Source organism: Piliocolobus tephrosceles, chromosome 13, assembly GCF_002776525.5.
Source record: "Piliocolobus tephrosceles isolate RC106 chromosome 13, ASM277652v3, whole genome shotgun sequence".
Classification (NCBI taxonomy): Eukaryota; Metazoa; Chordata; class Mammalia; order Primates; family Cercopithecidae; genus Piliocolobus; species Piliocolobus tephrosceles.
Genome location: NC_045446.1, coordinates 115,102,284 through 115,114,963, shown reverse-complemented (window position 1 = coordinate 115,114,963; position 12,680 = coordinate 115,102,284). Strand labels below are relative to the sequence as shown.

Here is a 12,680-nt window from a genome sequence, read left to right as displayed (position 1 = left end):
ACAGTCTGGTGACAGGTGCTGCCAGGGTGCAAGTGAAATGGCAATGTTCTGAACCTTTTGCAGTGTTCTTAGCAAAAGCCTTTCTTTCTGGGTTTTGTTTTTGTCAAATGAGTCTGTGAAGACTCGGTGCATCCGTCTTGGGCTGATCGTGCCACAGATCTCATTCCAGCTACAGTACTGCCAAGAAGTGAAGTTTAGAATTGAATTTTACCTGTTTTGCTCTCTTTTAAAGTAATGACTTTGAGATGCATGCTTTGTATCATATTGAAAAGTATGTTTGATTTTCCTTAAAGTTGTAATGTTATGTGTGAAACTGTACATATTTTAAATGATGTAGCTTTGGCAGGTTTTATTTGGTTGACATGATTTTACATTAAAAGAGAACGCTGCTTTCATATAGCGTGGCCCCTGAAGGTGGGGCTACTCCCTGTTTGTACAACGCTGCTTATAGTTTGTGACTGGGGTGGGTGCATGTCTTCCTCTGAAATTCTTTGGAGCCTCCACCCCTGTCCTCCCCTGAAACTCCCGCTGTGCACACCCTTTCTGTTCTGGCTGCAGAGATCAAGGCCCTGAAGGAGCAGGATCTTGGGCAAGTGTTTTAGGGGAGGCTGAGAACATGCCTGAGCCTGGAGGGCCATGTGGAGGCAGGCCCGGCTCCTGGGGCAGCTTTGCATTTCTTTGGAAGGAAGGGAGGTGGGTAGGAGAGGAGCTTGGAAGGGTGAGGGGGAGCGGTCCTGCCTCACACATTGTCTATTTTTACCGTTAACCTAGGGCCACATTGTTACGAACTCCAGTGTAGAGATTTAGCCTTGTGAAAAAGTGTTGTTTTACTGCCCTAAGAAGATACACATCTCTAGACATCTCTGACCAGAAAGCCAACAAAGTCTTTTGCATCGGGTGTGGCCCTTTTGTATTTTATTTCCCATATTTAGATAAGCCTTCCTTACACCCTAGCCCCAGTCCTGAGAGCTTTGAGGGTAGCCGAAACCCCTTATCTAATAAAGTCTAACTCTGTGAGAACCACAGAACCTTCTTCAGTTTCTCAATTTTCTGTCTTCTTTCAGGCGCCACTTCCCTTGTGCTGGCGGGTCACCCGTTGGCTTTCTTGCCATTTCTTCTCATCTGTGTCTCCTGCAGAGGCGGCTTGGAGTCCCGAGTCTTCTAGTCAGTTGAACAAGCATTCATTTGTGTTTTCACCCAGATTGCAGACACACACACAAACACACACACACACTTGGAGCTAGTGAGTCATGCTGGCAGCTGACATTGTGACTCTGGAACAGCCCCGGTGTTCTGTGGGCCAGCTCCCCCAGCCTGGGGGCGGGAAGCTACATCTGCAGTACCTCCGCTCTGTATCTTGTGGGCTGGGACTCCTGGAGTCGGGCCACTGCAGCGTCAGTGATGTTCTTAAGCTACGGTTGAGCGAAGGAACACACACCTACACACCTTGTTTCTCCCCACTGGCCACACCTGGGACCCAGCCATCAGCCTCTCTCTGCGGGAGTTGCAATGGAAATAGCCCTCCGTTGGCATGAACATCAGCTCTGATTTATTTAGGAATTGCTCCATCCCGACTTTTTTCTGGAAGCAGCTAGCTTGCTCATACGTTTGTAGCACCACAGACGGTTCCCAGTACCATGGCTGTCACTTGCCCTCAGACACCCAGTGATCCTTCTCTCCCAATTGTGGGTCCTCCTCCTCGTCCTGCCACCTCTGTCTTCCACAAGCTGGGCCAGGGCTTCTCTTGTAACCAGGTCACTTAGGGCCTCGCACCAGTTGGAAAGACTGGGTGTTAAGTGAAAGTGGTAGTTGGTGTCTTAGCTACGTTGGTTTTACGACCAAAGTCTGACAGAAGCGCTCTTCCCAAATCCCACCTGCCTTCCCTAAGCCTTTTTGCATCTTCCTCTTTGGACCTCATGGTGTTGCAGTCACTGTGATGGTGACATTCACTGGAGCATCCGTGGTTTCTTGTGCAGGATCCGAACCTGGGGTGGTGGTTGGTGTTTCAAGGCCTAGGAAAGGCGTATGTGGGCAAAGAACAGAGATGCCTTGGGAGTGTCCAGACGTTCCCAGAGCTCAAGAGAGACCAAGCGTCACCCTCAGCACCCAGCACTGGTCTCCTTGCACACGAGTCGTCTTTTTCTGGATATAGTCGTGCTTACCTGCCTGCACCTCGGCATCTTCTCTGGGGCCCCTCTGTGGGTGCCTTTGCTCCCTGAGAGTGAAGTGGGAGAGTAAAGTTAGTGGCAACTCACTTCCCTCGCTTTCCTTTCCAGCTGGAGGAAAGCCCTGGCCCCCAGGATGACTGGGGTTCCACACTCACATGGGAACAAGCAATTGACCAAGGCCTGTAGGAAGGAAAAGAAAAGGAACATTACTTGGCCAGCCCAGCAGAGATCCCAGGAGAACGGCCCTCTCTTTCCCAATGGGCTCTGTACTAGGGCCTCAGGAACCCAGAAGGGGATGGCCCCAGGTGCCTGGGTTGGGGGTTTGAGCCCTGAATGGCAACATCTAGCACTGGGGAGAGGGTCAGAATTAAGGAAGAGCCTAGACTCTTCTCCCCCGGGAGTGCTGCAGCTCTCTTTTGGATAGCTCAGGGTCTGGCCACCCTGTGGGGTCAAGCAGCCCTTCCCTTCCCATTCCCACTCACAGGGGAAAGTCTCTGGGTGCCGGGCAGCATACTGGAACACCAGTAGAGAGGCCACCGTTGCCACCACCATTCCTGCGCCTGCTGCACCCAACACCGCTGGGTAGGCACTGAAGGGGGGGTCCGCTAGGAGGGCAGAGCACAGGTTACATGGTTTCGAGCCACTGCAGAACTTGGGCCACAGTGGCTTGTAGGGAACCACTAGGGTTCTGGAGAAGCGGTGCCCTGCTCATCCAGTTCCCCCTGCAGCTGACATGCAGCTGACCCAGAGAACCCGGAGATAAGGTCTCTCCCAAGGAACGCGGGAATCTCTGTCTGCCTAGTGCTGTGGGGTTTGACTCTCCTGCCAAATCCCGTTTCTGGTGCAGAAAGCAAAAGTCAGGTTCTCTTGGCGGCTTGGGGCTGAAGGGGAGTATGCCATAAAATAAGGAATTCCCAGGATGGAGAGGGGGCAGCAGGAAGCCGAGAGCCTGCCTGTAGCCCTGGAGGGGAGACTGAGGCACAGAGTGGGCTCCTGTTCTTAGTCACCAGCACCTTTTCCTTCCTCTCTATTCTGATCACATGAATTAGGGTGCCTAACCCTCAGCCTGGAGCGCCCCGAGCCCCACAGGGAGAGATGGGAAAGAGCCGTGGAGATTATCTGAGGGGAGAGTGGAGAAGAGGACGGGCTGGGGACGGGAGAATTCAGTAGGAAGGGAGCAGATGAACAGAGGAGGGGGTGCTCTGTGAAGAGGAAGATGAACCAGGGGCCAGTGCTTTGGAGAAAAGGGTCCCTCCCTGGCATTAGCTGGCACCTGGTATCTTCACCTCAGAGGGATGTCCTGCAGTGTGGTGATTCAGAGCCAGGATGCGGAAGGCATAAAGGACCCCGGGGTCCAAGCCTCCCAGCCGCCGGCCTCGGCTCTCTGGCTCGATGTCACTAGCTGCCGTCTCCCACGCCCCAGCTCCTGGACCCAGGGCACTGGCCTTCCGCTGCACCAGGAAGCCCGTCAGGTTCCCGGGGCCTGCGATGGCCCATTGAAGCTGCACCTCTCTCCGGTGCCTCCCGTAGGTCAGGCGGCTGATGGTGACGTTGGGAGGAGCTGGATATCCTGGGTGAGGGTGGGGACACAAAGAGGCACATGTATACCTGCAACCACGTGAGCTTGTGCCCCCAGATTTGCTCCTGTCGAGAGGCAGCTTGGCTGTGTGGAAAAGGCACTGGGTTGGGGTCTGTGGACCTGAGAAGCCCTGTCTTGTCCCACCAGTTTTTTCATGTATGAAGTGAACGGGAGGCGATGCTGCCTGCAGGGCGTTCTGTCTGCCATGAGAGTACCAGATTCACGCACATGTTGCCCATCTAGCTCTTGAGTCCTGCCTGTGCCCAAGGAAGCTCAAGCGCTCACGTTTTGGAGCGGGGAATCCTTGTGCCTTTCCACTGAAAGCACTCTGTGGCTGTTGGTCTCCCGGCCCCCACCTCACCACACACACACACTCGACCCCTCACTCACTCAGGACCTCCAGCAGCACGCTCCGACTGCTGTTACCCACGGCGTTGCGGGCCACGCATTGGTAGGTGCCCCTGTGGTGTGCCGGGTCAGCATCGTAGATGCCCAGGCGCAGCTGGGCACCCTCAGGGTGCAGCATGAATCCTGAAGTGCCATGGTCCACCTGCTGTTGTTGAGGCCCCAGCCAGTGGAGCTGGGCAGGTGGTGTGCCCCCGCGGAGAGAGCACTCCAGCCAGGCCTCTCCCCCCTCCAACACTGACACGCGGGGCTCAGCCACGTCCAGCTGTGGGGCTTCTGCGGGGACAGAGAGGATGAGGCCGGCTAGTGGGAGGGCCTGGGGACAAGGTGCTGGCCAGCATTGGAAGGGATGGAGACGAGATGGAGCGGGAGTGCTGCAGAGTTGATAAGGAGGCTTGTCTGGGGCCAGTCTGCTTTCTTTTCACGTTCCCATTCTATGCCAAGTTCCTGTCGCAGTGTGCTCCAGGGCTTGCTGATATAGGATAAAATCAGCAGTGTTCCTCTCTGCTCCTTCCCTGCCCCACCCTAGCCTCAGCTCCTGCAGGCAGGGGCCCTGCCTTACTCGTCTCTGCATGAACAGCCCCTTCCAGCACCTGTCCTCCCTCCCACTAGCGGCCCCCACCTCCTGGCTGGCTCCAGGCGTAGCGCTGGGCCCATAGCAGGCGCTCAGATTTTATGGACTGACTTATTAAAGACCCAGACTCTCAGGTGTCAATGAATCTCCTACAATGGAATTTCCGGTCCTGAGACTGAGTAATAGGGAAGGAAATATTTGGGGCTGAGGCCTCCTTAGAGCCCTGAGAACACGCTGGTTACCAAGCCTTTGGAGACCAAGAGGTAAACCATTCTGTGAGAACTGTTGCGTGTGACAGCTTCTCTGTTTGCTTTTCTCACTTTTTTTTTTTTTTACTTTGATATGTAATTCTTTTTTCCTGGTTGCAGTAAATAGACTGGCAGAGCCAGATGAAGACAAGGAGGAACCAGACCAAAACCAGAGTAAGAGAGGTAAAGAGCTGACTTTGGAAACATTAATGCAAATCAACAGTATAATCAGGCATCTCTCTTAGGCAAATCCATGTAAATGAAGACTATGCAATTGACATGTCCGCATCACCTAGATCAGTGCTATCCAATATTGTAGTGACCAGCCACGTCAATGTGGGAACTTGAAATGTGGCCAGGCCAGATTGAGATGTGCAGTAATTGTATATATACCAGATTTTAAAGATAAGATGTCAAATATCTTGTTAATAATTTTTATGATTACATGTTGAAATGATAACATATTGGATATATTGAGTTCACTAAAGTATTTCACTTGTTTCTTCTCCTTTTTAAATGTGGCTGCTAGAATATTTTAGATCACATATAGAGCTCACATTATATTTTCATTATACAACTCTGACCTAGCCTAACCCCCTCATTTTATGGATCAAAGAAAAATTGAGTCCCTGGGAGCTCAGTTCCTACCTACCTCCTAGCTTCCCTGTCCTCACTGACTCGCTTTCCATGCCAGCACAGCCACCCCCCAAGATCTCTTTATCCTGGTTCCAAAGGGTTGCTCCTCCCATCCCAGTCCCAGAACAAACTCGCTAGCCCCTACTCACCCAGCTGGAGGTGGCAGTGGGGGTCAGGGGTCCTGAGCAGGTGAGTGCCCCGGCAGGTGAACTCTCGGCCAGCCAGATCTTCCTGGGCCTGCAGGAGGTGAACGGCCATCGAGGAGCTGCTACCGCCCAGGGGCTGCTGCTGTTCGTCAAGCCAGCTCAGCGTGGCGGGGGGCTCGCCGCCAGGCCACTCGCAGCTCAGCATGATGAACTGGTGCCCCATTGTGGCTGTGCTCCAGCAGGTGGGCCTCCCGAGAGGCTCCCCTGGAAAGAATGATGGCTCAGCATGGCCCTGTGGAAGGAGGAAGGGCTTGGCACATCCGCCCTGTCCCCCTTCCTTCATTTGTTCCTTCACTCCCTCCTTCCTTCATCACTTTGTCACTCACTCATTCACACACTCATCATTTATTGGTGGCTGATCATGTGCCAGGGAAATGGTGGGAACAGACATTAAACAATGATTATGATTTAATGTGTGCTAGAATATAGACAGAAAGACAAGCTCTCTGGGGCTTCCAGAAAGAGGACAGGATGACCTCTGAGCTCTGTCTTGGTTGATGGCTGGGAGTTTCTCTCTACACACTTGGCAGAGAGAATGCTGAAGGCAAATTTCAAGCCCAACATGCGTCAGAGCGGTAGAAGGGCAGTGTAGGGGCGATGAGAGGCTGCTGACCCTGCAGGCAGGGACAGTGGGGAGGTGTCAGGGTTCCAAGCCCGAAGTGAGGGGGACAGAGCACACTGTGGATGGGAAAGATGGGAGATGGGGACTGAGAGCTGAGTGCCGCCCACCTGCTTGTTACATGGTGTGTTTTGGAGCCTGCAGTCTGGAGCGCCACCCAGATCCCAGGCCCCCCGCGCTCCCCTGACCTCTACCCACACTCTGCCTGGAATGTCAGAGCCCTGGGGTGGCCTGTGTCCACTCACAGAGCGTGACTGTGCAGAGGGCAGGCGGTGCCAGGGCTGGGTGCTGGCCAGTGCAGGTGAAGACGCTGCCACTGGAGAGCTGGGCGGCTGCATGACTCCAGGTGACGTTGCTGGGGGCAGTAGGGCCAGGTCCCTGGGGCCCTTCCCACTGCAGCTGGGCAGGCGGAAGCCCTCCAGGCCAGGCGCAGAGCAGAGTCACAGCCCCGGGGCTGGGATGCACTGCACAGGAGGGCTGTCCCTCAGGGGCATCTGGATGGGGAAGTGAGTGAGGCTGGCGCAGGCTCCACTGCCAGTGCCCTGCAGGCCCCAGGCCCAGGCCGGGGGGTTGGAGGCTAGGGGTGTCAGTGGGTAGAGGAGTAGGGAGAAGTGAGTCAGGGGAAAGACTAAGGCTCTCTGAGGGGCTGGTGAGGAACAGGCTGAGCCCTCAGGTGAGGGGCGGGAGGTTACCAAGTGTACAGGAGTTTAGAGTCCCCAAGGAACCCCAGAGGCCCCATGGAAGGCCCCATCTCCCATTCTCATCTTTGCCCCTGGGCACCCAGGAGCCAGCACACCTTGCCTCACTGCCATCGCCCTTCTCTGTGCCTCAGTTCAGTCCGCAGGGCCATGGGAATAATCACTGAGTGGCGGGAGGCTATGTAGTGTCGGTAGCTTCCCCCCTTCCCTTCCCCTTCCCATAGTTTTTTTATCCTCTTTCCCTGCCCTCCAACTCCACTTGGTCAGAGACATCCCTCCAACAAGAGCAACTTCGGCACGCCTCTCCACGGGGCAGCTGGGTCTGCCTGAGAACAGGCCCACAAAGGCTCCAGCGTGAGTTGTCCCCAGGCATCACGCGACCCCACACTCACAGTAGATGGTGAGCTGGACAGTAGTCTGGGTGCGGGAGTCCAGGTAGCTGTTGTGGGCCAGGCAGGTGTACAGACCCGTGTGGACACGGCCCGCTCTGGCGATGACGTAGGTAGGCCCCGTGTGGACTTGCGTGTGGTCACGGAGCCACACGTAGTGACTAGGCGGGTTGGAGGCAGCCAGGCAACTCAGGGTCACCTCTTCCCTCTCACTGGCCCAGAAGCCCTCCTCAGCGAGTCCCAGTGGCTCCACGGTGATCACAGGCTTGTCAGGACCATCTGGAGAGCAAGGAAGGCCGGTTACACCTCCCCAACTTCATTCCTTCATTCACGCACATGCTCATCTCTGAATGTATGCATCAATCCTGGGGGCATGTAGTATGCTCCGGCCTGTGTCCACCTGGAGGCTAGGCCCTCCTGGAGCTCAGAGTCCAGGGACCATGGGCAAGTCCAGGCTGCTCAGGGCTTATGTGTGGAGGTGAGCGCCCTGGGCTGTGGGCGCTTCCTCGAGGGACTCCTGGGTTGGGCCAAGGTGGGGCAGAAGAGAGGAAGCAGACCAGTGCTCCCCATGTGCCTGAGACTGAGGGGCTCTTGGAAGCAGATAGGCAGCCACTGTAGACTGCAGAAGTAAGGTGCCGCAGTGGGGTGATGCCCTGAGCCCGATCCCAGCAGCTGCCTCCTTTCACTTCCTTGGACTCCACCTTCCCCTCTCTCCTGCGTTCCAAGCTCGGGGTCACCATCTTCGAAGCTCTCCCTGACTCCCAAGGCGTTCTGAATTCTCTGCCTGCTTCCAGTCTGCTCCTGCCTCTTTCTCAAGAACTCTCCTGCTCACCTGCCTCCTCAGCAGTCCTCAGTTCACAATTTCCACAAACCGCCACCGTGAAGACCAATAAATAGGATGCCATTTGTCCTTGCTCCTTAAAACGTCTAAGACCAGCACTGTCCAATAGGCGGATGCCAGTCACAGAATTTTTTTTTTTTCTTAACATTTTCTAGTAGCCAAATCTTAAGTAAAAATGACCAAACCCAATCAAGCAAAAAACAAAAACCACCAATAGGTGTTTTACTATTTAACCAAATATATCCAGAATGTTATTTCAATATATAATCAATATAAAAGTTACGGAGGAGGTATTTTACATTCTTTCTTTTGGAATAAATCTTCAAAATCAAGTGTGCCTTTCATGCATACAGCACAGCTCAGTTTGGATTGGCTCCATTTCAAGTGACCGAAGATACACATGCGTGGCTGCCACGTGGGACAGCGAGCTCTGGGCCACCCCGGCCTTCATCTTTCCCCCAGGGCTCCTGATTTCTAAGTTCAGGCTGGCTGCCCTCTCCTCCCACTGTGGCCCCACCCCCTGTCTCCTCGGGGTCCCGCTGGTTTCTGAGAGCCCTCCAGGCTCAACCTAAACGCAGACTTTCCAGGCTGCCAGTGAAATCGCGAGTGAGATTGTAAGCATGAATGTATGCACGTTTTCCTGGAAAAGGGTGTCCGTGACCTTAAAAAGGCTAACAGCCTGGAACTAGAGCTGCACTGGACACCAGGGGCACAGCACCCCGTGACTCTTGCCTGCTGAAGACTTTTAGAGGGCGGAGCACTGCCGCAGAGGAGGGATTTGGAGAGTTCTGAGAGGTGGAACCCGAGTATGGATGGGGAGGTGAGTGTGAGCCCTGACAGCGCCCCCACCACAGTCTGACTCACAGATGACGTCCAGGAAGGCCCCGTCACTGCTGAGCCTGTTCACGGAGTTGCGAGCACTGCACATGTACCAGCCTAGGTGCGTCCGGTTGACAGGGTCCAGCCGGAATAGTGGCTCAGTGACCCCCACCAGGGCCTCTCCAAGGCCTTGGGATGCCTGATGCTGCCAGGCAAAGGTCACAGGCTCTGTGCCCTCCCGCACTGCACACGTGGCCACCACGGAGGCTCCCTCCACAGGGGACGGGTTACTCAGCCGCACTTGAGGCTTAGACACCGGCACTGGCCAGAGGGGGGAGAGGCCCGCTGTGTTATTACAGACCCAGGACATGCCCAGCTGTGTCTGGTGCCCCCACCCCTGCTGGCTGGGGACTCACTTGCCCACCCACCCTGACCATCCCGTCCTCATCACCCCAGCTTTCCTCAGTCCCTGGAGTGGGGCGCCCTTTAGAACCTGGACCCCCCCCCTCCACACACAAAGGGAATGGGCAGCACACATGCAGAGACATCCAAAGCAGCCCGCGGACCAGCTGCAGCTGGGGCCAGGCCCTCACCCAGCACAGCCAGCGTGAGGTGGGAGTACGCAGTGTGGAGCTGGCCACCAGTCACGTGCAGAACCTGGCATAGGAAGTGGCCGCGGGCACCCTCTCGAAGTTCCCCCAGCACCAGGCTGCCGTTCCTCAGACTCACGACTCCCAGAGCCGAGGCGATGGCCTCCACCTTGGACATGGCTCCATCGGTGACAGCAACAGGCCGGGGAACCAGGGAGCCCAGCGGGGTGAAGCTCCAGAGGACCAGCAGTGGGGCAGGCCCAGAGCCACAGGCCAGCTCCACGGAGCCACCTCGCACTCCCTGGACAGACACCACCTCCTCTGCAGGGGCCTTGGGAGTCTGGTGGGGCTGGCCTGGGGAGAGAAGGGGCATAGCAGGACTTCTGGGCTGCTCTGGGCTCTCCTGCACTCCCTGCCTTGCCTGGAGCCTCTCTTTTTGGTTCTGCAGTCCCAAGTGGCCCAGGCACTTGGTCAGGAAGACCACATAAAAGCTTTTCTGGAGTTGGTGGGCAAGAGACAGTTTCTGCGGGAGCCTCCGGGTGTCCCGTTTGGAGGCGCTGAAGGAGGGGTTGACTGAAGTCAGAGAATGGACTGGAGCAGAGATCCCCACTCCTCATGAGCCACTAGACCATTCAAAAGGCAGATTCGTGGGCATCACCCCAGACTCTGGGGTCGGTCACCCCCCCGCGGTGGTGAGGGGCTAGGGCCCAGGAATCCATATTTGTAACAAGCACCCCAAGATGAGGCTGATGATCAGTCCTGTGACGATGGTGACCCTGGAGATAAGGAGATCTGCATGGCCGCTGGCAGCTTGGGGTCTGGAGCTCCCTGCGTAAGGATTCCAGGAGGATCCCTGGGCTCATCCCACCCTATTCCAGTCGCATTGCAGCAAGGGGAAGAGGACACTGCCCGCATCAGCCCATCCAGCGTTCGTTCAGCTAAGCATACAGTGCTGGGGTCACAAGGACAAATGAACCCCCATCCCTGCTCTCATGGAGCTCCCAGTCCGTCAGGGACCAGCCATTAAGTAGTTCCTGTGGAGTAAGTCACTCAACAGGTATTCTTGGCTCAGGGCCCAGCCCTCAACCGCAGCCTAAGCCCAAGTACCATGTTCCCAGCTGTCCCCTCACATGCGGCCAGGGTGGGCCTCAGGCCATAAAGTGCTGAGGGCCTCAGCAAATTTGCATGAAAATAAGTGCCTGGGGCCGGGCTCAGTGGCTCACACCTGTAATCCCAGCACTCTGGGAGGCTGAGGTGGGCGGATCACCTGAAGTCAGTCGTTTGAGACCAGCCTGGCCAACAAAGCAAAACCCTGGCTCTACTAAAAATACAAAAATTAGCTGGGCACGGTGGCACACACCTGTAATCCCAGATACTTGGGAGGCTGAGGCTGGAGAATCGCTTGAACCCAGGAGGCAGAGGTTGCAGTGAGCCGAGATCACACCACTGCACTCCAGCCTAGGTGAGAGAGCAAGACTCCGTCTCAAAAAAAAAAAAAAGAATAAAAATATATAACCCAGAAACCAATTTCTTCCAACCCCATGGACGTTGCTTTGGCCTGAGATGCCAGCATCTCTCACCTGGATTACGGCCATGATCCCCCGATTGCCCTAATGCCCCTCAAAAACCAGGAACTTTCTGAAACCTAGATCTGACCATGCCACTCCTAAGCTTACCACCTCACAGTGGCTCTCAGGATGACTCCAGCTTCTCAAGGTAAAGCAGAGTGCTATCACCTACATGGCACATAGTAGTCACTCAGTGAACGCTAGTTAAATGTCTTGCCGATGAATGACTGAATGGACTTCATGCAATGGCTACACAAGTGCAAAAGGAGGATCCCTCAGAAAGAGGCAGGAATAGTGGGATGGGAGTGGGATCTGAGTGTCACTCACCTGAGGCCCTCAGGTGCAGAAGGCAGAGGCGTATCAGCAGCAGGAGGCTGACCGGGTCGTGCTGGGCCCTCTGACCCACCATGGCCCCATCTCCCTGGTGGCCACCCACCTGAGGCTCCTGCCTGACTCGTGGGCCCCTTCTACCCAGAGCAGAGCCCAGCCCTGGGAGGATGGTGGTCTGGCTCAGGTTGCCAACTTCAGCCCTGCCCATGCCTCCACCCCTGCTCTCCTGTTACCCTCAGTGCCTTGATGACTCGTGAATTATTTACGTGATGATTCCCTCCATCCATAATGCAGAGTTGGGGAGGGCAGGACGTGGCTGGGGCAGACCCAGGGGAGAGGACCACCAGCTCCCTGCATTTTCACTCCAAGGATATTGTAAAATTAGAGTCACTGAACGGAGTTGAGAAAGATCCCCAAACTCTTCTGGTCCAATCCCCTGCCCAACGCAGGACTCCCGAACGCAGGGACTGGGATAATAAGACCTTCTTTGTTGTAAAGAGGATATTATGAATATCAAACGACAAGACTTAAATTAGCACACGGGGGGCCTTTGGGTGCTGAAATGTGCTATTCCTTGAGTTGAGTAATGGTTACAGTTCTTCAAGCTGTACATTTATTTTTTATGTACTTTACAAATCTTTGATATAATTCATGCACCCAGATGTGTTTGATATCATTCATGCCTGTCCACGCATGCGCTCATGCACACACATGGGTGAACAGCATGCAGCAGGTGCACCATTCATGCTCCTGGCTAGATTTGAAATATCAAGTCTGGACCCCGGAGCTGGACTGGAGCCCAGCATTCCTGCTGTCCAAGACTCTCTGAATTCTCCCTCTCTCCAGCTCTCCGAGCATATCCTGTTGTCTAGCTGTCTCGGAATGACAGCCCGAGAAGGGGTCAGATTTTTCCATCCTCTGGTGGCAGGGTTAGACGGAGGATGAGATTCCTGAACCCCAGCGAGAAGGGGGATCTGATGTCTGGTTTCAAGTTCTCCAAGGCTCAGCCA

At 55.1% G+C, this 12,680-nt stretch overlaps 1 protein-coding gene across 1 annotated transcript; it reads right to left on the bottom strand.

Moving 5' to 3' along the window:
- Positions 1-1,523: 1,523 nt before the first annotated feature.
- VSIG10L2 (V-set and immunoglobulin domain containing 10 like 2) lies at positions 1,524-11,749 on the bottom strand. The gene is made up of 12 exons (XM_026449877.1): positions 11,668-11,749; positions 9,776-10,126; positions 9,228-9,503; positions 7,526-7,801; positions 6,681-6,929; positions 5,760-6,020; positions 4,138-4,428; positions 3,442-3,738; positions 2,651-2,773; positions 2,324-2,348; positions 2,163-2,215; positions 1,524-2,012 (listed from the first exon to the last, which is right to left on the bottom strand). The coding sequence occupies exons 1-12, from the start codon at positions 11,747-11,749 to the stop codon at positions 1,915-1,917; spliced, it is 2,382 nt and encodes a 793-aa protein (XP_026305662.1). The 3' UTR covers positions 1,524-1,914.
- Positions 11,750-12,680: the final 931 nt, after the last annotated feature.